Source organism: Leuciscus leuciscus, assembly GCF_965113295.1.
Source record: "Leuciscus leuciscus genome assembly, chromosome: 3".
Classification (NCBI taxonomy): Eukaryota; Metazoa; Chordata; class Actinopteri; order Cypriniformes; family Leuciscidae; genus Leuciscus; species Leuciscus leuciscus.
Genome location: NC_138727.1, coordinates 41,305,403 through 41,329,782, shown reverse-complemented (window position 1 = coordinate 41,329,782; position 24,380 = coordinate 41,305,403). Strand labels below are relative to the sequence as shown.

The window sequence follows — 24,380 nt, the reverse complement described above, 5'->3', positions numbered from 1 at the left end:
CACAGGGGCTTCAGTTAACGTATACTAGAGCACAAGGTGTCATGTCATGGTGTGATAAGCCAACACGCACCAATAAGATACAATATAAACAGTCTTTAATAAATTTAGTACATAAACCACACAAAGCAAAGACAAAAACCAACGAGTAACTGAAACACAGGGCAATATGTACAGGGGATAAACAAAGGAAACTAATAGACACAGCTGAAACCAATTAGTAACTAAGGCAACCAAAAAGGGTTAATCAAGAACTAAACTGAAAGAAAATGCAAGAAACAGAAATACAAGAAGGAAATTACAATAAGGGTACGTTTACACAACATCAATGTAATAAAAACAGAAACGTTTTTCCTTTGTGTTTTCTGCATAAAACGACAACGTTGTCAAAGCGATCCCCGTTCACACGGATCCGCAAAAAATGACTAAAAATGCTTGACGTGTCAGGCCAGTAGTTGGTGATGTCACTTTGTAAAGGTCTTGGAACCTTTTGCAAAGGTTTGTGCATTCTTTTCAAAATACTTCTCTGTATTCTGCTTTAGGAGATTGAGATAATAATACATTTGTGCACCTGCGGTCCACAAAATAGTTTTAAGCAGTCATCAAGTCTGTCATTACGTCTGCTTAGCATTGAGTGCCGGAGTGTGAAAGAATGAGTAACCGTTTCAAGGCTTTTTTCCCCTTTTTTTTCTGTAATCTCTCATGCTCTGAGGTATTCATGGTAATATTTGGACTGCAAATGGCTTTTTTTAATGACTCACACTCACGCACACCTGTGAAGCTCCTGCTCAGAGACATAGCACACAAGATTATTTTTGGCAATAAGAAACACCCATATACCAAATTTTCCATTTTGTTAAACCAAGCTGAATGTGATTAGAAATAGAGGGTTAAAAAATAAGTTACATTATCTGCTGAACTAAAAACAAATGAATTACAGGAACTGGAGGGGTGAAACTTATTAAGTAATCACTATTATTAATGCTCAGATTTTTGCCTTAAAAAATAAAATTTGCCACTTAACTTGTCCAACACAGTTTGTTATGCTACAGACATGAATGATACGTCAGATTATGCTGATTATTATTTTCAGACTTACTGTTGTTTTGTGGCAGATGGCATAATGGGCAAAAATACACTACTGTTTAAAAGTTTGGGTTCAGAAAGATTTTTCATCAAATATGTATTAAATTGACAGTAAAGTGACAGTAAAGACATCTATAATATTTAAAAAGATTTATATTTTAAATAAATGTTGTTCTTCTGATCTTTCTATTCTATATGAACTTTCTATTTCTGTATCTTTTCAGCATTAATAATAATAAGAAAGGTTTATTAAGCAGCAAATCAGCATATTAGAATGATTTCTGAAGGATCATGTGACACTGAAGACTGGATTAATGATGCTGAAAATTCAGCTTTACTCTCACAGGAATAAATTACATTTTGAAATGTATTAAAATAGAAAAGTTATTTGAAATTGTAATACCATTTCACAATATTACTGATTTTACTGTATTATTGAACAAATAATCAATTATTAGAGACTTACATTTTTACCAAAACCAAACAGTACTGCATATTTGAATTGAAAATGGATCTGAACCATGTATAAGAACCAACCGTAATATCATAGACAAGCAAGTAATCATCCAGAAACTACATAACACTCTAAGAGACACACAGTACACCTCAGGCAAGCAACACAAAATATTTGTGGTTTGTTGAAATTCAGAGCATCATTTGTATGTGACTGTATATATGAGTTCTAACAGTCTGTAATGACTGCTCATTTTAGACAGCCATGGTCTTTGAAAATCTCATACCATGAGTCACGGCATATTTAGGATTTTGCCTTCCTTCTGAAGCCCCATGAATCAGTGAAGTTTAGTGACAATACAATTGATCACACTAGTCTCTATAGCAACAATCAGACCAACCTCACTTGCAATGTTCTGCAGCGGACTTGATGTCATCACTGATTTGATTTGCAAATGTTAATGCTAATGCTAATACATTTAGGTTTATGCATTTGGCAGACGCTTTTTTCCAAAGCAATTTATATTGCATTCAGTCTATACATTTAAATTCCGGCAATCCCAGGGAATCAAACCCATGACATTGCCATTGCTAGTGACATGCTCTACCCTATATGACCAGTGTTGGGGAAAGTTACTTTGAAAAGTAATGCATTACAATAATGCGTTACTCCCTTAAAAAGTAACTAATTGTGTTAGTTACCTTTTTAAAAAAGTAATGTGTCACGCTACTTTTGCGTTACTTTTATTTTTTACGTTTTATTTAGCATATTTAGTTATTGGAGGTTTGCATTCTGATTCTGCATTTCACTGATTTTATTAATTTAGAGGAATATTTCATATTTTTTGTGTGCAAGTGAGATGAGTAAATGCACACTCACATTTAGTCTAGAATGACACTAACCATCATGTACACACACACACACACACACACACACATAGAACACCTCTGCACTTCGATCTCTCTCAACATGGGGACAAGAGAGCTGTCAGTCAATAATGGGAAAACAAAGTAACTTGTGTTACTTATTTGAAAAAGTAACTCAGATATTTTGATGTAAATTTTAAAATGAATGTGTTACTTTACTAGTTACTTGAAAAAAGTAATCTGATTACATAACTCAAGTTACTTGTAATGAGTTACCCCCAACACTGTATACTGTATGCCAGTATGCTTCTTCTTTTTTTGTATAGGTTGAAGTGCTCATTTCTAGCTGTAAACACAACATATAAAAAGATGCATGTTTACTTTTTTAGTTACATTTGTGAAAATCATAAGGTGGCAAATAGGATCACTACATCACTGAAGCAAGAACATTATAATTGGAAACAGGGAAACGACAGTTAAAGTAGAAAGCAATCTGTTATTCAGGGAGGTCAGAGAGCTATTCAAGCTGAAAGGCAATAAATACTCAAGCATCCTTTACTTAACCTGGCATGAAGATGCGTATCTCTGAACTTACAGCAAATTGAACCTTGCAGAATGAGTCCAGCAGCAAAAGGCTATGCTAAGGTCAGCTAAGAGATCATGTATTGTAGAAACTGAAGGTTTGCAATATAACCTAAATAGTATACGGTAAATAACAACTTTTATGAGGAGACAGCAATCAATAACTAGTGAATCATTGATAATATTTTTTTTTAAATGTTTTCCAGTGGCAAGAAGATGATATTTATGCTAAATGTAAATAAAGGTAGATTGGCATCAAGTGCAAATAAATACAATAGCATCTTGTTTGCACAAAATGCAAATAGCTATAGATGCTCAGACAATGCCATCAGTTCCCAAGCTAGATTATTCAGTCTCAGATGAAGAGATTCAATACACCATGAAAGTAGTTTTATTGAATAATGAGAAAGGATGATTGAAGTCACCCCATACTGAATAAGTTTATATAGCCGTTAATCATTTTAGATCCTCTGACATATGGCAGTTCTAATTGGCAGCCAAGAAGGCAGAAAAGCTTTGGGCTTCGTGTACTCATTCCCAGCACTGCCACTGGTAAAAGCAGAATCAAATCATCACATCGGTCAAAGGCTTTCCTCTCTGATCCTCCAAGAGCATGGACTGCACTAACAGTAGCACAGCGCCAAAGGCACAGCAATTATTTATTAACGTTCCTTTCCTTTGCTTATACCTTTCCATTCCTTTCCTTTCTTTGATTTTGACAACAATCAGAGCCCAGTAGAAATCCAATATATTTGATAAAAAAGTGTGAGCTTGAAGTTGTGCTTTGCGTAAATGGCCTATCTAAAGTCATCTCAGCCACATGACATTAAGCAATGCATTTGACACTGAATGTGTTTGCAATCTGTTTGTGGTGGAACATAATGCGCTATTCTTCTGGCATGCTGAGTTTGAATCAATTAAAAGTATTTTCATAAAAGCTTGTAAAGGAGTCAAGGTAATTTAATCTGTTCGGTGTGATGGCGAAACAAATTACCTAACATTGCTTTGGGAATCATTTTTTCTCCTCCAATTTAAAAAAAATGAAACATTCACAGACTCGCAGCCCTTCAATTACAGAATATAAAACTTGACAGTTCTATCACCGAAACTTCCTTCCAATGTGGTGAATAATGAGCAAATGTATGACATTTTGAATTTGTAAGTATGTCAAACTCAATTTATTTTTCACGCAGCTTTGGCCCAAGCGGCACCCATCATCCAGATGGATCAAAAAATTTATGAGGAGTCTTCTTCAATTGCAGTACTTATGCTCTGACTGACAGTGAAGTTTCTCGCCCTTTATCTCACTCGGACTCAATCCAAAGTGAACATTGGTGTTAAATATCTCATGGAGCTGCGATGTGGGTGAAGATAGATTTCCCTTTTCATTTCTTATACAAAAATCTTTGAATGGTTTGAATAGAAACTCAATTTATACTCCTCAGGTCTGAACCAGCGCTATGACAATACGTTTTTGCAATCAGCTTTAGATTCTCAGTCACATTTTAGAGTGGAATGGAATTGTTTATAAACCGAGAATATCATAATTGTTCTGAGAACACAAACATAATATTTGAAGACTTTATTTAGTTTATGAGTATAAACAATCATCCAATGCTACTAAAAACAGTAATCTTCCTTAAGGGCTTTCTAACCTACAAGCCAGACCATTCTGTCTCTGTGATCAGCTGTTCTTGTTCTATTTTATTTGAATTTTACAAGCAGAGTCACTGTGAATTGAAAGCTGTGACACTATCCAGTTGACGAAAAGAATACATTATGTATCCATTTGAAAAAATAAATAATATTTTCTCTGATATTTCTAAACTCAGCTGTATACAATATCCAAAATGTTCTATCCAAAATGTTGTAGTCCAATGTTTAGGATCAAAGATTGAATAACATTTTAATAAAGTTCAATTATATCATTTATAATTTTATTATATATAAAATAAAATAAACATTTTAAACTAAAATTGAATAAACATATTTATAAAAAAATTATCAAATATAAATATTTAACAGTAACTAAATATTACATTACAAAGATTATACCAATAATCTTGATATACAGATCATTTATAACTACGGTAACACTTTACACTAAAGTTCATTAGTTTACATTAGTTAACTACATTAGTTAGCATGAACTAATAATTAACTGCACTTATTAAGCATTTATTAATCTTTGTAAATGTTAATTGCAATATTTACTAATACTTTATTAAAATATTGTCAACATTAGTTAATGCACTGTGAACAAACAAACAATGAACAGCTTTATTTTTATTAACTAACATTAACGAAGATTAACAAATACAGTAACAAATGTATTGCTCATGGTTAGTTCATGTTAGCTAATACATTAACTAATGTTAACTAATGGACCTTATTGTAAAGTTACCATAACTACTGTATATGACAATGACTGAATCAAATTATGTACTATGAGAATATCTTATTCCTTCTGGAAATGAAATGTTGGGTTTAAATATTTCCCTCTACCACTAACTGTTGCATAGTTTATTTTTCTTCAATAAGTAACAGTGTCATACCACAATGTTGACCTAACAATTCTGTGCAGCACTGCATAGGCATCAGAGTCACGTTGAACATCATTTCAACTATTGCAAACAGTCTCGGACAATTAGATTCAATTAATTCAGATTCTGATTTTATTTTATTTATTTTTCTGTTCTGAGCTGAATGGAATATTGTACCTGCAAAATGGCAAAACCTCACACAATGTTTAATCACAGCCATTTCAAATTATGATAAGCCCACTTTAGAGACATGAAGCGTGAATTATAAAGCTTATGCTCTGTTCACAGTAAAAAGAGAATTACAATCCATTTATTTGTTCACTTTTGTTTGATCATCAGCTGTGCTTGTAGTGACCTGTCAGTCATTTTGAAGATATCACAAGTATATGGAATAGAAAAGGAGAGAAGCCCAACATCCATAAAGACAGATGTTTCATAATATACAAAAACAACCAAAAAAAGAGAGGCAGTTTTGCTCTTATAAATTTACAACAGCCTCATATATCATACTTTGCATTATATCACTTTGATATTTTGAACAAATGGGAGACACTGTACAAGCATAGCCACAAAGCTTAAATAGTTTATAATCTGATAAATAAATCCTGTCGATAAATAAATGTTATCATCATTGAAAAGTCTAGTCCAGTAAATAGCACTTCTGTATACTTTTTTTATGGCATGTTAAAGAGCAGCAATGCAATGATTCGTTTCACTGAAGGACAGTTAAGAACAGTTTGTAATAGAGCTCTGTTCAGTCAGGACTTTGCACCCTCAGGAGGAACCTCGCAATACTCAACCACATCAGGGCAACTCTCTCCTTCCATCTGTCATCCGATGACAACCCTCTCGTCCTCCCTAACCAACTGTGTCCGTTTTGTCTCTCTCAGCTGGAAAGAAACTGCACACTTTCTGGAAATTTACTTCTCTTGTCTTTTTTTGTGTGTCACCATATAAAAGGAGACAGCCTTTCATGTTACATAGCTCTCTAGTCACAATGACACAAGCCATATGTGCATACTCATCATAAAAAATATCTCTTGATAACTTCAAAGTGCCTGCAGCCATAATAAAGATAAGCCTGTTTCCTCTAATGCAGTACAGTGCTGCCCAATTCAGGAGGGTTTTTTTTTTTTTTTTAAGCATCTTTAGCTTTTTAGTCCAAACTATGAGACCAGCCTCCGTTGTCCTCACAGATGCAAGGAGAGCATTACACAACAAAGTAGCAAAAAATATCAATGTCATTGTTGTGTATAGATTGTCAATGCAAAGAGAGTGGTATTTTTGAAAACGTCTTTCTTGTCAACCACCTGTAAATGGCACTGGATGCTGCAAACTAGCTGCCGATGTCCTCTAAAAAGATCTTTTCCAGGGTTTGCACAGGATCTTCTGAAAAGCTCGCCGGAAGTCCTGGTTGAAAATTGTGTAGATGACGGGATTGAGGGAGCTGTTGCAGTAACCGATCCAGAAGAAAAACTTGAAAAGGGTGTCAGGGATGGCGCAGGGCTCCCTGCAGATCCCATACAGGCTGTAGCTGAAGAAGAACGGAAACCAGCAGACCACGAACACCCCCATGACCACGGCCAGCACGAAGGTGAACCGCTTCTCTCGTGCCTGGGAAATTTTTTTTCTCGAAATGGTGTTCCTCCTTTTTCTGCGGGAGGAGAACAGGTCTAGGGACTTGCTGCTGGCTCGGGACTTTCGGCTGGAGTGCTTGGAGCTGGAGCTGTTCTTGCGGCTGGATCGACGGTCTTTTCGTGAGGGCCCCGTCTCGTTTTGCACCCGTTTGGCCTTTTCATCAGATGAGCTGCTGTCATCCAGATCGGCATCTGGGTCATCCTCGCCTATTTTGCGTTCCCCTGTTGGTGGCGAGGGACAGTGCCCGTTTTCTCGCCTAGAATCCTCACGGCTCAAGCCGTTCTCCAGCCGTGGCGTTCCTGACGCGCCGTCCGGATCGCGGCGCTTTTCCGACATATTTCGGGTTCTCGTCTTAGCCACCTGGTAGATTCGAATGTAAACAAGGATCATGATGACACACGGGGCAAAGAATGACCCGATGCTGGAGTACAAGATGTACCACGTGTGGTCGTTCAGCTGGCATTGCGGTTCGTTCTTGTCAACATCTTTATTCCGGTCCATGGAGATGAGCGGTGGGAAGGAGATTACAGCCGAGATCAACCATACCACCACAATCATGCCCTTTACCCTGCGAGGCGTCCGCTTTAAGTTGTACTCGACCGCCTGTGTTACAGACCAGTATCTGTCCAGACTTATGGCACAGAGGTGAACAATAGAAGATGTGCAGAAAAGAACATCTAGTGCTAGATAGATATCACACCAAACTTTCCCAAAAAACCAGTAGCCCATTAATTCATTGGCCAGAGAGAATGGGATAATCAGTGTGGCCACCAGAATGTCCGCACTGGCTAGAGACACAAGGAAAAGGTTTTGTGGAGGCTTGAGCGCTCTGCTCGTTAAAACAGCGATAACGACCAGCACATTCCCCACAATTGTAAACAAGATGAGGAAGCTCACCAGCCCCGCGAGCCCTATAATGGTGGCCGGAGAATAGCGACTTGTAGAATTCCCAGAGGATGTAGAATTCCAAGAGGATGTAAAACCAATGTCAATGTAAGTGTCCACTTCGCTCATAATGCTTAAGTTATGCATATTGAATCAGAAAAAAGCTCTGCTGTCCAATCAATACACGCGCGTCTTCGCGAATATTCTGTTTGTAAGTTAGTTGCAGGTTCCTCTCCGTTTTTTCTTACCTTGTATTCTTATTTTAATCCCGTTCGCGTCTTTTTTCTTTTCCACACAATTCCTCCTACGGCTCATTTGGTTGCGGCTTTTGAAAAAAAGACCCATCCCGGGGTGAGTTTGAAGTAACCATCACCGTCTCTTACATCCGTGCGACCTGTTCGTCCTCTCACGGGCGTCTCTCTCAGCATCCTTGCGCTCTCTCCACCCGAGCGAAACACCGCGCGCTCTGCTCTGCGCGCCCGGGACTCAACTACACACGTGCTGACAACATTAAACTGATGGAGCGCCGCCCCGCCCTTGGAGAGAGTCAGACGGAGAGGAGAACCGACTCCTGAACTACCCGAACACCGTTTAGCGTCATTTTGTATGTTGCACTGGACATTTTATATCAGACCATAGCGCGTTTTTATGCATTTCTGCTTCAGCGGTTTATCTTTACGTGTCTCTGAACAGACCTCAATAGCTATAGCAGGGGCAAACAAACAAAGGAAAGTATTTGTTAGGTAGACAGTATTTGTTAGAAAAAATAAATGTATTTTATTTTAGAGTAGCCTACTATAGGCGTTGACAGGATAACGTGTTCAGGGGTGGGAAAGGGCTGTGAACTCGCTTTCGACATTTGTGCTCGCTGGGTGTCACTGTTGTAACAATGGGATTGTGCTTTTAAAAAATGGGAAACCCCGTTCAAGTCAACCATATACTTTCCTCATTCTCTTTGGTCTTATTTTCACAAGTAAGCGTTGAATTTTAGCCAACTAATATCAAAACGGATAATCAAAAATGCATTTTTTTTTTTTCAAACACTTCAGCATAGTTTTAGTACAGGTATAGGTTGAAGCTAAAATACACAAAATCACAGTCTAATTTTACACCAAATGTGATTCATCTAAGGCTACCTTTTATTTAAAGTAGCCTGTTTGTCTTTCATAATTAAATTTACTTATTTAAAACAAAACCTATTTGGAACTATTTTATTTTGTGTTTTATTTTGTACATGTTTCAAACAAGATGGTGAAACAATTCGTTTTTATTATAGTATTACCAGTTTATCTAATATGGCAAGTAGGATATTGTTTACTGTTCTATATACATTCTCTCTCCCTGTGTGAGTGTGTGTGTGTTTCAGATATTCCCTTTGTTGTGGGGGCAAAATGTCCCCACATGGATATTAATAGGCAACCAGATTCTTTTTTTTTTTTGATCTTGTGGGGAAATTTTTTGGTCCCCATGAGGAAAACAGCTTATATACTAAATAATGTAAAAATGCAGAAAGTTATGTTTGATGGGCATAGGTTTAGGGCTAGGTTACAGTTTGTACAGTATAAAATCATTATTTCTTTGGAAAGTCCCCATAAAACATGGAAACCCTGTGTCTGTGTGTGTCTGTGTCTGTGTGTGTGTACTTACAACTCGTCAACATACTGCTGCAGAGCACGATAGACTGCAATGGAGAGCAACTAATCAATGATTTTGTGAGAGACCCATCAGAGAGGTTAAAGAGGTGGCCATGGGTCCCGTTAAAGAGATGAGCATCAGAGTGAATGAGACAGAATGCAGGAAACTTATCAGTGATGTCCAATGGAGTTCAGTCCATCTTTGTAAAGGGTGCCATGTGATAAATGGCAGAGGCTGCTAAATTACTGTAACTCATCCTGATCTGAAAATATTAGCGTCAGTATCCATTCATTTAGACTAGAAGAACATTTTGTCAAAAAAAAAACCATCTGATTGTTTAAATTGGCACAAAACCTCACAACAATGTCATATCTTTGATCAACCCACATTGGATTTATTGATTTTCATGTCAACATTGTTTTTTTATTAAATTAAATGTTAAAGTTATCAAATTGAAAATGTATATATAATTCTGTTTAGTTTAGATCTCATTACATGCCACAATGAAATGTTTAGTTGTGTAAAAGGTAACATGTACTGGACAGCCCTAATGAAAGCATCTGTATGTTATGGAACAGAGACTCAAGACAAAATTATACTGGTAAGAAACAGGTTTATTGAAACAAGTAGCGGTGAACACCAGTGGGTGACGATAGAGGAATGTCTTTGAATGGTGAGATATACTGACAGTGTGGTTCTTTTGCAGATGAAGGAGGTCTTGGATGCTGAGGTGAGAGATAACTGGAGTACACACAGTGGAACGGAGAGAAGTAGCTGAGTGATGACAGGAACCAGGAAGACGATGGAGACTTTGGAGAAACAGGACGGTAGACGATCACACTAAACATCAATCGTAGGAAGGTAAGAGTAACAGGGAAGTGAGCCCTTACTCAAACGAGACCAGACAATGTGACTGTGTGAGGTGAGTGCTTTTGTGCTGATGTTCAGATCATAGATATCATATATAAAGGCTAGATGTCTCGTGCGCGCTGCTGGCCAATGGAGGTCGACGTCCGCACGTGGCGGCCATCTTATCACAGGGCGCTCGCTCACTCACTCGTTTAATGGTGCATGTACTTTTAAATAACCATAACTTGCTTGATTTTCTACCGATTTTCAAACGGTTTGGTTTGTTATAAACGTCAGAGATGTAGTTATGACACTGCATACATTTGAATAATTACAACATGCATGTTCAAGCATTCGGAATTATAGCCACGTTAATAACGTTTGTAAGAAACCAAACCGTTTGTAAATCCGTCAAGATTTCAGCGAGATGAGAGGATTTGTGTGCATGCTGATCACTCACCCTAATTCACAGCTTCACTGTGACAAGATGGCCGAACGGTGATGCCGGAAGTGACGGCGCCATAAGACATCTAGTGTTTATATATGATATCTATGGTTCAGATGACGTGCACAGGTGCGGGTGATTAGTACTCAGGTGACAGCGATCTCTGTGATTGTGTGGTGGTGCAGCTTGGCTGATCCCTGACAGTCCGTAGCCCTCCCAGTCCACCAGATACTCCAGACAGCCAACATGGTGCCGGGAGTCCAAGATCTCATGGACGGTGTAGAACATTCCATCCTCCAGTATTAACGGAAGGGGGGGTTCCTCTGTCGGGCCAGGCTCTGTGGAGGGAACAGAAACAGGCGAGTGATAGGGCTTGAAGAGTGAAACATGAAAGGTAGAGTGAATCCTGTAGTGTGAGGGTAACTGCAGCTGGTAGGTGACTGGGTTGATCTGTTGGGTGATGAAGGGGCCAACGAATCTGGGACTCAGCTTCTTGCAGTGCAGTTGCAGCTTGATGTGGAAAACCAGACCTTCTGCCCTGGCACTCAGAGAGATGGTTCCGCTCTGAGTGTCTGCCTGGGTCTTTTGTCTGCGCACTGCCCCTTGAAGGTGATGTGCATCGTCCCAGACCCTCTCGGAACCAGTAGTCGACGAAGGGGACGTCGGAGGGCTCCCCGGACCATGGGAACAGTGGAGGCTGGAGCACGCCCTGGAAGGGAGGGAGTCCAGTGGCAGGCTGACGGAGGGAGTTCTGCGCGTACTCGGCCCAGCCTAGGAACTGGTTCCAAGAGTTCTGATGACCGTGGCAGAAGGTTCTCAGAATGCACCCAATATCCTGGATCTTCCTCTCCGTTTGCTCGTTTGTCTGAGGATTGTATCTGGATGAGAGACTGACGGTCACACCTAGGAGTCTGAAGAAAGCCCTCCAGACCTGGAAGATGAACTGTGGGCCTCGATCTGACACGATGTCCTCAGGAATCCCATAGTGTCGGAAAACGTGGTTGAAGAATAGCTCTGCAGTGCTTATGGCAGTAGGTAGACCTTTCAAAGGAATCAGATGGCAGGATTTGGAGAATTGGTCAACAATGACTAGGATACATGTATTACCTACTCCTAGGTGTGACCAGGGTGTCGGGGAGCGGGCAACGGAAGGAGCTTGCCAGATGGAAGACGGCATGGGCTCTTGGAGATGGCGCAGTCTGGGCATCCCTGGACAAACCTTCTCACATCCCTGGCCATGTTGGGCCACCAGAAGCGATCCTGTAGCAGTGAGAGGGTGCGGTTGGCCCCTGGATGGCCAGTGCCCACGGAAGAATGTGCAGAGTGCGTGATATTATAGCGTTGTGACCGGGGAATGTAGGTACGACCGGGTGGACACCCCGGCGGTGATGGCTCGGAGACACTGGAGGAGGAAATTTGCTGATGGATGGACCACTGGATGGGGCACAGGATGATCTTTTGAGGCAAGATGGGCTCCGGGTCTTTGGATTTCTCTTCAAAGTTATGGAGACGGGATAGAGCATCAGCCTTGAGATTCTTTGTACCGGGACGATAGGAGATGGTGAAATGGAAGCGGGTGAAAAACAAAGCCCATCTTGCCTGTCTGGGGTTGAGGCATTTAGCATCTCGGAGATATTGCAGATTTTTGTGATTGGTGAGAACTGTGAATCTCTCCTTAGCACCCTCCAACCAGTGTCTCCACTCCTCCAAGGCGAGCTTGATGGCCAGTAGTTCTCGGTTACCAATATCGTAATTAATCTCCACCGGGGATAGTTTCTTATAGAAGGCGGCGCATGGATGGAGACGTGCTGTATTCCCCTGCTGCGATAGCCCCACTCCTACCCTTGTAGTGGAGGCGTCGACCTCGACGACGAACGGCATGTTGGGGTCTGGGCAGTGCATTGGTGAACGACTCTTTAAAGGCTCTGGAAAGCCTGGTTGGCAGCTGGTGTCCAGGACAGAGACTTGGGCTTTTTCTGAAGTAGGTTGGTCAATGGGGAGGTGATGGAACTGTAGTTATGGATGAACCAGCGATAGAAATTAGAAGATCTGAAGAAATGTTGGAGCTCTTTGATGGTGGTAGGTGTGGGCCAGTTCCAGTCCGCATTCACCTTCCCCTCGTCCATCTGGATGTCATGTTCACTGATTTTATAGCCGAGAAACTGGAAGGAGCATTTGTCAGCTTGAGGAAGAGGTGATGTTCTCTGAGGTGTTGGAGGACCTCCGCAACGTGATGGCGATGTTCGGCCAGGCTCCGGGAATAGATCAGGATATCATTGATGTAGACCAGAGGTCTTCAATCCTGCTCCTGGAGAGCCACTGTCCTGCAAAGTTTAGTTCCAACCCTAATCAAACACACCTGAATCAGCTCATCAAGCTCTTCAGAATCACTTGAGTATTCAAAGGCAGGTGTGCTGAAGCAGGTTGGAACTAAACTCTGCAGGACAGTGGCTCTCCAGGAGGAGGAATGAAGACCTCTGATGTAGACGATCACGTTCCATAAAGTTCCATAAAGTGGGTGACAATAATGGAGAATGTCTTTGAATAATGATGGTGAGATATACTAACAGTCTGTGGTTCTTTTGCAGATGATGGAGGAGGTTGTGGATGCTCTGGTGAGAGATAACTGGAGTACACACAGTGGAACGGAGAGAGGTAAGTAGCTGAGTGATGACAGGAACCAGGAAGACGATGGAGACTTTGGAGAAACAGGACGGTAGACGATCACACTAAACATCAATCGTAGGAAGGTAAGAGTAACAGGGAAGTGAGTCCTCAAACAAGACCAGACAATGTGACTGTGTGAGGTGAGAGCTTTTGTGCTGACTGTGCTGATGATCAGATGACATGCAGGTGTGGGTGATTAGTACTCAGGTGACAGCGATCTCTGTGATTGTGTCGTGGTGGAGCCTGGCTGATCCCTGACAGTGTATAGCTTAAGTGCTAATAGTTTATACTTTAAAATTGGCATTGTGTACAATGAATATTATTGGTACTCATGACAAATTGCTTGCGATGTGCCTCATTTGTAAATCTCTTTGGTTAAAAGCATCTGCTTAATGGATAGCATTTGCATGAATTACAAGCTTTCATCAATTTGGACTTTAGTGCCAAGAGTTATTAATCGTACATGTGAAAATTCTAAACTTAAATCTAATAATAAAAAAAATATATATCATGATGAGTCTATGGTCAAGATGATTGATGCTATTCTCTGACCCTGATCTATCAGAGGTCCACAATGAAGTGCTGTTCATGACATTTCATTCTTAATGTTCATCACTAGTAGACGTGAGTCAGTGAAACAAAGGGGCATTTTTCTTTAATTTTATAAAATGAAATATGCTAATGAGGTTAGCGTATGATATATTTGCTCAGCTTGAGGTAAAAATACTACTGAAAGGAAATGAATTTAACTTATTCACAGTACATACTGATACAACGTAGACTGAATGAGTCTGATTGTGTAGTGGTTGTCACAAGTTATATTAAGTACACTATTAAGTTATAAGTATAATATAATAAGTTAGTGTGTAAGCGTGTATGAGCTTGTGCATGAGTGTTATACAGTGTCCATGTGCATCTCACACGGAATTATATACTGCACATAAGGGCCAAAAACTGATTTATATTAAATAATTCATGAGAGAGAGAGACAAAAGGCACAATTTAAATGCATATGTGAACTTTGATGACATTAATGATTTTAATGTCCACTGATAGCTGAGTGGATTTACACTTTTTTTTTTTTTTTTTTTTTTTACTGTATAATACAAAAATTATATAAAACAACACAAGCAAAGTTGGTCAAAATTCAGAATTTAACATTTGGCTCCCTTTTAGTTTATGGTTTGTAATTTGAATTGCTCTTTGTCAAATGGGAAGTTGAATTTGAATTAAAGAAAATGGAATTTGAATTAATATGAATTTGAATTATTCTAATTAAAATGATCTCCCTGCATCCAAATAAGCATGCTTCCCTATAAGTAGGTAAAAAAACTGTATGTGAGATGAGTTGTATGTCCGAATCAATAGTATTCATCAAATAGAAAAAGGTGAAAAACTTCTGGCTGAACTTTACTGTCCCATGCGGAGTTGTGATAGGTGACAACGGCGAATGACGGATATATTATGTCTGAATTTTTTACATTCATATACTATATCGAACATACTTTTTTTAATGGTAGCAATGTGAGATTCAAATCAAATATAGAACCTAGAGAGTATGCAATTTCAAACACAGCTTGAGATCTTCAACGAGTAATTCCATTCTGTGAAGTTGTTTGTATAGGTCGCAGATCTTATTTTAAACAGATATGTGCTTTGCCTGTAAGGCCCAAATCCTCCAAACTTCAAGACTTTGTGAACTTCCTTACATTTTCCTGAACATCTAGTGCCTTTGTTTGCTTGAAGAAGGAATTCATGTGCATGAGTGTGTGATGAACAATCAATTTTGTGATACACACCTATCTGACTGCGTTCCTGTTGTTCTGTTTCTGTTGTTAGTTGTTTGCGTGTGTAGGTGGGATGGCGGGTGGGCCTACAATTCAATGCTGTTAAGAGCAGTAGAAGTTGACCCTCAGGCTCTGCTCTTCTCAAAGCTGATTTGTATTGAGCCTTCCTGGCTTGTGATCATTAAAGGTTCCCCTTGGGCCACACTTGTGTCTTTTTAATTGAAGCGTGTGTGTATGTGATCCACATCATTACCTTGACTTGATCCCTGTTCTGTCCTTTCTTCCCTCTGCCCGTGTTGGATTCACATGTGAGCAATACAAACGCAAAATGATGTAAAGCAGACCAATGCACAATCTTAGTACATGTCTTGTGGCAATCTGAAACATCAGATTAATGTTGAGATCACCTGTGGTTGCTGTTTATAATTTTGTATAATGTTGGCAACATTTTGCAGTGAGAAAAATATGAGTCTCAAATGTAATTTTCTAAAAGACATTTATAGGATCATCAAGGTTAATAGGATCATCAAGGTTAAGTTAAAAGTTAAAGACCTGTATCTTGCTCACTGAGGGACAGTGTAATAGGTTACCTTGGTTTTGAGCCAAGGTTGACGCATATGAAGATTGATTGAAAGACTGTAGGCAATTATTTTAGCAACACTGTGACAGCTGACAGCTAAAGAGACATAAGTGTCTATCCACATAAGCCTACAATGTGTGTGTGCGGTTCAGGTACATAGTGGGGAAATTTTTTGGTCCCCACGAGGAAAACAGCTTATGAATCTAAACTAAATGAAATATTAAATTATGTTTTTTTGAAAATATAGATATGTAGGAAGTTTTCTGTGATGGGTAGGTTAAGGGTTAGCGGATAGAATATACAGTTTGTACAGTATAAAAATCATTGTCTATGTAAAGTCTCCATAAAACATGGAAACCAAAAGTGTGTGTGTGTATCCCGTTTACAGGCCCACACAGTCAGACGCCATGAGACACTGCGGCGGGTTTGATTTTAATTCTCTAGTCGGCGGGTGGACACAGTGTGAAATTGTAATTGGCCTCAACAGCAGGATATGTTACAATTGAATTTCAGTGCATCAATCACAATTTTTGACAGTATTATTGAGTAATATAGTCAATTAATTTATTACATTATTTAGTTTATGTTTCATCCAAATCAGCCTTTAGTAATTTAAATCAGAGCTGCTACTAAAGGAAATTGTGAGGGCACAACGGTGAGCTGAACTATTGACTAACGGGTTTTATTCCCGTTTACATGTGGGCCTGTAAACGGGATACACACACACACTTTTGGTTTCCATGTTTTATGGAGACTTTACATAGACAATGATTTTTATACTGTACAAACTGTATATTCTATCCGCTAACCCTTAACCTACCCATCACAGAATGCTTAAGGGAGATCTAATAACATAAATTGTCCTTTGTTGCTGCGGTTCAGTGTTGGACAGATTTTGACACAGGTGAGACTGGCTGTTAGTAAGCTAAATCAGTTTAAAGGTGCAGTGTGTGATTTTTAGCGGCATCTAGTGGTGAGGTTGCGAATTGCAACCAACAGAAGTTACGGTGGCCGACAGGCAAATATTTCGTCGAGAGTAGCCAGTTAAGCAATAAGGTTTCTTTACAAAAAAATACATTAAGAAATTAGGTTTACTTTATTTTTCAGTAAAACGATAAGTTATTGCGAATATTATTGTTACTTGTTCATCATTGTGTCAGTGTTTTATTCGCTGACTTTAGCTAGCTTCCTTGCATGAAGAACAACATAGTAACAAAACGCATTTGTCCATTTAGGGCTACTGTAGAAACATATCGGCGCATTTCAATGTAAGGGGACCCGCGGCATATGAAGATATAAATGGCTCATTCTAAGGTAGTAAAAACATAACGGTTAATTAAGTAAGGTCTTTATACACCACTGAAAACATAGTTATGTATATGATGTTGCATTTCTGTCAACAGATCCTCCTAAATATTACACAATGCACCTTTAAGACAGATGGCTGATGTGAGTAAGAGAGATGGTAGAAGGAGAGAGAGGGATAAGGTGTTTATGTCTTGGAGAATAATAGGTCTGAATGTCCTTTTGCTGTTCAGTGACTGAAATGGCTTATCATGGGTGACTCTCACAAAACCTGTCATCATCTTCATCCCAAAATAGCAGAAATGGACAAATAGGAAAGAATATATATATATATATATATATATATATATATATATATATATATATATATATATACATATACATTGTGGCATGAATTTAATTATTTTAAGACCATTTCTCATTGTGCTGCTGCAAAAAAATAATTATGTTTAAAAATGTAGTAACACTTTACAATAAGGTCTCATTTGTTAACACTAGTTAATGTATTAACTAACATGAACTAACAATGGGCAATAGGTACATTTTTTACTTTAAAATTTTAAATCTTTGTTAATGTAAGTTAATTAAAATTCAGCTGTCCGTTTGTTCATTTAGTTCACAGTACATTAACTAAAGTTAACAAATACAACTTTTAATTTAAATAATGTATTAATAAATGTTGTAGAATTTTTTAAAATATTAATATGAATAAATGCTGTAGAAGTATTGTTCATTCTTAATTCTTGTTAACTAGTTAACTAATGTTAACTAATGAAACCTTATTGAAAAGTGTGAGGGTTAGGGTTATTTAAAAAACAAAACAAAAAAAAACATCATAGCTATGTGTTTTATCAGTTTTAATTTAGACTGGTTCGAATTTAAAAAAAAACTGGTAACACTTTACAGTATAAGGTTCCATTTGTTAACATTAGTTAACTACATTAGTTAACGTACTGAAATTTTCATTTTCTAAATTATGTTAACTAACTAAAGTTAAAAAAGTGAAATCATAATCAACCACCCCTTTAACATTAGTTAATGCATTAACTAACATTAACTAACAGTGAGCAATACATTTGTTACAGTTTTTATAATGATAGTGTGTAATGTTGCTGGTTGAGCATAAACAACATCTGCAACCCTTACAACGCTCAAAGTTCAAAGCAAAGGGAGATAATTTCTTTTAAAGAAATGGCTTTTTAAGGACTACAACAAACGGCTGGTAGGGACAACATATGTTCCTCCCGGGTTAGTGACATCACCAACCCTAGAATTTACATAAACCCCATCCCCGGGAATGCGATTTATAGATTTCCATGACAGAATATGCTAATCAATGACTAGAAGATAACTACACATAAACTACATACATTCACCAACTAACCATTCAGAAATGTCCTGTTGCATTCTACATGTTGTCACTTCTTCTTGAGTCACTCCATCATTGTCTGAATCCGGTTTGAACATAAAAGGCTAAACGTTTTTGAAATTTTAAGGACACAAGCTCTTGTAGCTCCGCCCTTTGTGCCGGGAGCAGCAGCTCATTTGCATTTAAAGGGACAGACACAAAAACAATGCGTTTTTGCACACCCTCAAAAAGTGACAACTTTATATAAAAATAGCTGTGAGGTATTTTGAGTTAAAACTTTACATACACACTCTGGGGACATCAAAGACTTATTTTACATCTTGTGAAAAGGGCATAATATTTAACCCTTTTAACTATAATGGGACCTTATTGTATAGTGTTAAAAAAAAAACAAAAAAAAATAATTGTGATTTACTGTATTAAAATAATAATGGTAATAATAATTTTGTGTTCTTTTTTTCTTTTTTACTACATGTCTGTGAGATGCACCCTTTTAGTAGCAACTAAATTTTAAAACTACTCCTGAGATTCTTTAGTGATTTTACACTTTGCTCTATATGGTATATATCTTACTCTATGCACTATACCTAGAAGTTGTTTGTGTGTGGTGTGTGTGTGTGTGTCCATACGATAATTCTTTTGAAATGGACACAACCAATCTGTGCACAGTGTGCAGTATTGATATCTCTAACTGACCAATTCCAGTCTCTATGCAAACCACACTGACCGCTGCATTTTGGGAAATAACCGCCCGCTGCTTCATGCACCCAATTTTCCCCACCTTTGATGTACGATCTCATTTCACAACAGGAGATGTTTGAGTTTGCAAATGCTTGAATTTATGGATCCTGGTTCCCTTCACCTCTACAGTCATTTTACATTGGCAGTCACAGATGAAACTCTTCAGGATACACAGCTTGCCTTGAAGTTAATGGATATTCCCTGACTGAGGCTCCTGTCCCTCAGTGATTGTCCACCTGGATACTCAATGTAAGACTTCTCTGCTGTTGTTTTGAGGCACATGTTGATTTTCCAAAATCATAAATATCATTTGTGTGAGATGAATGCATATTGTTGGCCTGCCGCACTATCTTGAGAAGCGGTAGGAATGAGTCAAGATGGAAGCGGCAGGAGAAAGAAGGGATAGTCAGTCCATTAGAAAGCTCTGGAGGACTGACAAGGTGTCAAAGAGAGAGATCTTTTAATGATGGAGAGAGCAAAATAGAATGAGACTCGTATGTGAGTTTGTCATATCTTTCCTTTTCTTGCAATTTAATGGGTGATGACAGCATTAAGGATGAAAGAGAAGAAGGGAGCGAGAAAGGGGGAAATAATGTTGCAGGGAACAATTTAACATGGAGTGGTATCTCTGGTCTGAGAAATTCCTTTATATCAGTACTTAACTTTTCTTTTTATTGCACCTTTTTGCCACATTATAATATGGAGTTAATATAAATATTTCAAATTTATGAGACATTTTGTCTCAGTGCAGTACAATGGCTATGGCAAATAATAAAAATTACTTATTTTTCCATCTAAAATCATGCCTTTGTTTATTTGCATATCAAAATTGAGCTGTAAATCACTGATATAATTAAGAATATAATTAATGGGTGATTACAGCATTACGGATTAAAGAGAAGAAGGGACCGAGAAAGGGGGAAATAATGTTGCAGGGAACAATTTAACATGTGCTGAATTTCCATAAAATCCATAGGGAGTGGTATCTCTGGTCTGAGAAATTCCTTTATATCAGTACTTAACTTTTCTTTTTATTGCACCTTTGTGCCACATTATAATATGGAGTTAATACATGTCAATATTTCAAATTTATGAGACACTTTGTCTCAGTGCAGTACAATGGCTATGGCAAATAATGAAAATTACTTATTTTTCCGTCTAAAATCATGCCTTTGTTTATTTACATATCAAAATTGAGCTGTAAATCACTGATATAATTAAGAATATAATTAAAGGAAGTCACGGATGAGAATCAGAGGGACCTTGTCTGGTTATTTTAAGTCCTTACCCTGTTAGCGACGTGGAGTTGATTGGAAAGCACCAGACTCAGTGTGACTTTGCCTCGGGTTTGCTGTCTGTTCATTTGAAGTGCTTGATTACTGATCTTTTTGCAGCAAGAATATTTATCGGCTAATTTGTGATGCTGGACAGTAAGGATCAGAATTCAGTTCAATGTGCACTAACTGATGAATGTGTCAGAAGTAATCGAGGCTTATGCAGGCACACTGCAATGCAATTTGCTCATTTTCTATCACAATAACTCAATATCGGAAAATGCATTCCATTTATTTGAATAACTCAGAATAAATATAACAAATCTGTTTTATTCCACAATAAATATTGCTGCACTGCCCAAATGGATATTATGAGGTGATGAGTAATTCCTCATTTAAATTCCGCATCTACATCTATGTTCAGGTGCAGCCAAGTTCAGACTGTTATACTGGTTATTGACATACTTCTAATTAGTTAGTCTGCAAATAAGGCACTCTTGATCTCAATGATTGTGTGAGCTGTTGGACTGATTTTGTGTACATAATTATATGCATGAGCTGTTCTGTGGAGAAGTTCATCATGTCACTCACAGTTCCTCTTCTCATTGTTCAGATCAATGCTCACAGTTCTTCATCACTCTTGGTTTAATACCAACCCTTTTATAACTCTCCAACTTCTTTAATCACACAGTGAGAACTGATGTTTATACTGCATGTGCTGGCTGCTGAAATGTCAGTGCTTTAACTGTGATGCTTAAGCACCTACTTCAACCTGCTTGATCCGACTTGAGTGTTTGTTATTGCTGCATGACAAACCGCTTCTTGCAGTATGTTGTTTTCTCTCCGAAAGGTTAAAGCATGTCTCTGGAGTATATTTGTGTGTGTGTGTGTGTGTGTGTGTGTGTGTGTGTGTGTGTGTGTGTGTGTGTGTGTGTGTGTGTGTGTGTGTGTGTGTGTGTGTGTGTGTGTGTGTGTGTGTGTGTGTGTGTGTGTGCGCATTACACTCCATCTAGATTTCTAGATGGGATTGTCCGATTTTTTGTTTAAAACAAGAAACTGACAAATGTGTAAAGGCACGCAAAGCTTAATTCCACAATACATACAGAAAGGTGGTGTGACTCAAACATGCGTTCAGACTTGCATCCCAGGTGGTGAGAGTGGAGAATGTAAAATATGGAAGAGGGGGTCAAGGATATGCCACTTTACTCTTCCCCTTGCTGTCATTGTTGTCAGACTAGCCACCCAATCTGAGCATATGCTGTCCTCTGTGTGTGTCTGCATGCATATGCATTTATTTGTGTATATAGTACCTGATTTAAACCTTTTTTTTTTTTTTTTTTTTGCCTGTAACTGCTTGTCATGCAGATTTCTTTCTTTGTTACAATTAACTGACATTGTGGTGACAAGGTTACCTTAATGCTTCTTGAATTTATATTAACCATATAAAGTTCACATTAATGCACTTGGTTGAGTCCTCCCACAGCTTGGTTTCTTGGATCACTTGAATGAGGGTAAACAGCTGAATGCCGCTGTCCTTGGTGCTGACATTCATTTGCATGGCAGAAATGAGTGAGAAATTCTATTATGCTGTAACGGAAATATCAGCTGCAGGGAGCTGTTTGACTTATTAAAATTGAGTTTTAATAGTGGTAAGATGCGATTTCAATGTTTACAGTTGTTATTTCTGCACATTTAGAGCAAGTGTTTTAATGGTCTTTTAACAGTGTTAATGAGTTTATTACAATATATACTGCCCTAAAATGACTACATTTTCCAGTGCATACCTTTTGTGTGCATTCAATTATGTATTCATTACTGAGGGTACATTGAAGGCATTTAAATATAGTGGAAAAGCTGATTGCCGATAAGGAAATGGCTTATAGACATTTATGCAAATCTATGGTAAATTTAATCAGTAATCTAAATTCAGACCAGTCCGCTTTACAAATTATTAGTCTCAGGAGGGGTAAGACGGATGTCCCTTTATTAAATTGCATTAAATGTTTGTCTCGTCTGCGTTTATATTTATAAGAAAGGATTCAGACTCATTGACTATTATAATGTAAATGCAAACCTATTACTGCAGCAAAAGCAGCATTATGTGTTCTGATGAATGCTAATGTAGATTCACACTTTTTTTTTTTATAAAATAACTTATTCCAGCATATTAAGGGTTAAATGTTGTGTTTACACAGGATTATTGGATCCTGCTGCTTCCAGCACTGAGAATGAATTTGTTCCATAGTAGTGTTGATCCAATAACCTCAAAGTCCAAAAGTGCCATGGCAAATCATTGGCTCAAGCCTGCATGAATAGATTTTTTAAATATGTATTTATAATACACCCAGTGGATTTAGACGCTGTGTATTCTGTAAAGTCTGTCTATCTAGTAGCTTGATGCTACTAAACTGCTAAATTTATGTTCCTAAAATTACATATAATTTGCATGATTTCTTCATATTAGTACATAATTTGTACATCACTTTGAAATGTTATGCCAAGTATGCCAAATCCCTCAGGTGTTAAAAGTAATAAAAGTGAAAGAACGGGTAATATGTTTTTATGAATAATTATTTCTTAATTTGAGAGAACTGTTAAAGTCTGCAAAATTATCTTTGATCACTCCTTGTTCACATATTACAGACAGTTTGGCTCTACTGAGCACAAAGTAAACCTCTGGTATTCCACTATAAAGCAGATTCATGGCTGAGCCTCTTCATTTTACTCATGAAATATGAAATAAAAAAGAATGTGTTAAAGGCAGTGTCAATGTTCAAGAGAGGACATGTACCGTTTATTGAGCTCAATGCACCTTATGATCTTTGACACAGCATAACATCTAAAATGCAAGCAAAGGTTAATTTGTGGTTTCACCTAGATGTAAAATTATATATAACTACAGTACATGCAGTGTGCTCTTTTCCAGCAAATAATTGCTTGTCTTTCACTGTTAAAGTTCCCTATTATGCTAGTAAAGGTGTTTTGTTTAGGAGGTCTTCTAGGTTTACATGCATCCAAGGTCAAAAACACAAATTCTCATACCTTGTAGCATCACCTCTTTTCAGTTTAATAAAGGATTCGGTCTCTCTAAACCCCTCCTTTCTGAGATCCAACTCTGCTCTGATTGGTCAGACGTCCCAGTCTGTTGTGATTGGTCTACTGCTTACAGCAGGTGTCGGAAACAAAACGTCCATAAAAGTCCATCTGAATTTCAGCTTTCGGAGGCTCTGCAGGCATATCAATGGCCTCGGTTTTACCATAACAATTCGGGCCTAAGTCCTCATCCTTTGGAAGTGCATGCAGAGTGGATTTGCTTTCGCAGCACAGAAAACAGCGTGTTCTTGACATGTCGACACATGAACCAGACTCTTGCAGGCTTCTGCTACAACTAAAGTGCTCGAGGGCAGGTCAAAGTAGACAAAATGAGGCTAATAGTACCATGATACAGTGATGTAATATAGTATTTCGATTATTTCCCATGGTATTTAAAGGACCATTTTCATGGTATTCGCATAGTGCTCCTGGGTTCTTAAAAGAATACCATGAATACCGTGGTACCATGTCCAAAAACATGGCAATGCAATGGTACTTTTTATTAGTGGAAGAAAACTATTTTCAAGCTATAACCAAATACAATATAAATTGAAATGTTAATTCACTCTCATGGCAAAAAAAAA

At 38.1% G+C, this 24,380-nt stretch overlaps 1 protein-coding gene across 1 annotated transcript; it reads right to left on the bottom strand.

The window, feature by feature from the left end:
* Positions 1-5,253: 5,253 nt before the first annotated feature.
* On the bottom strand, positions 5,254-8,643 carry adra2c (adrenoceptor alpha 2C). The gene has a single exon (XM_082164898.1). It carries the CDS (start codon positions 8,196-8,198, stop codon positions 6,882-6,884), a length of 1,317 nt encoding a protein of 438 aa, XP_082021024.1. The 5' UTR covers positions 8,199-8,643; the 3' UTR covers positions 5,254-6,881.
* Positions 8,644-24,380: the final 15,737 nt, after the last annotated feature.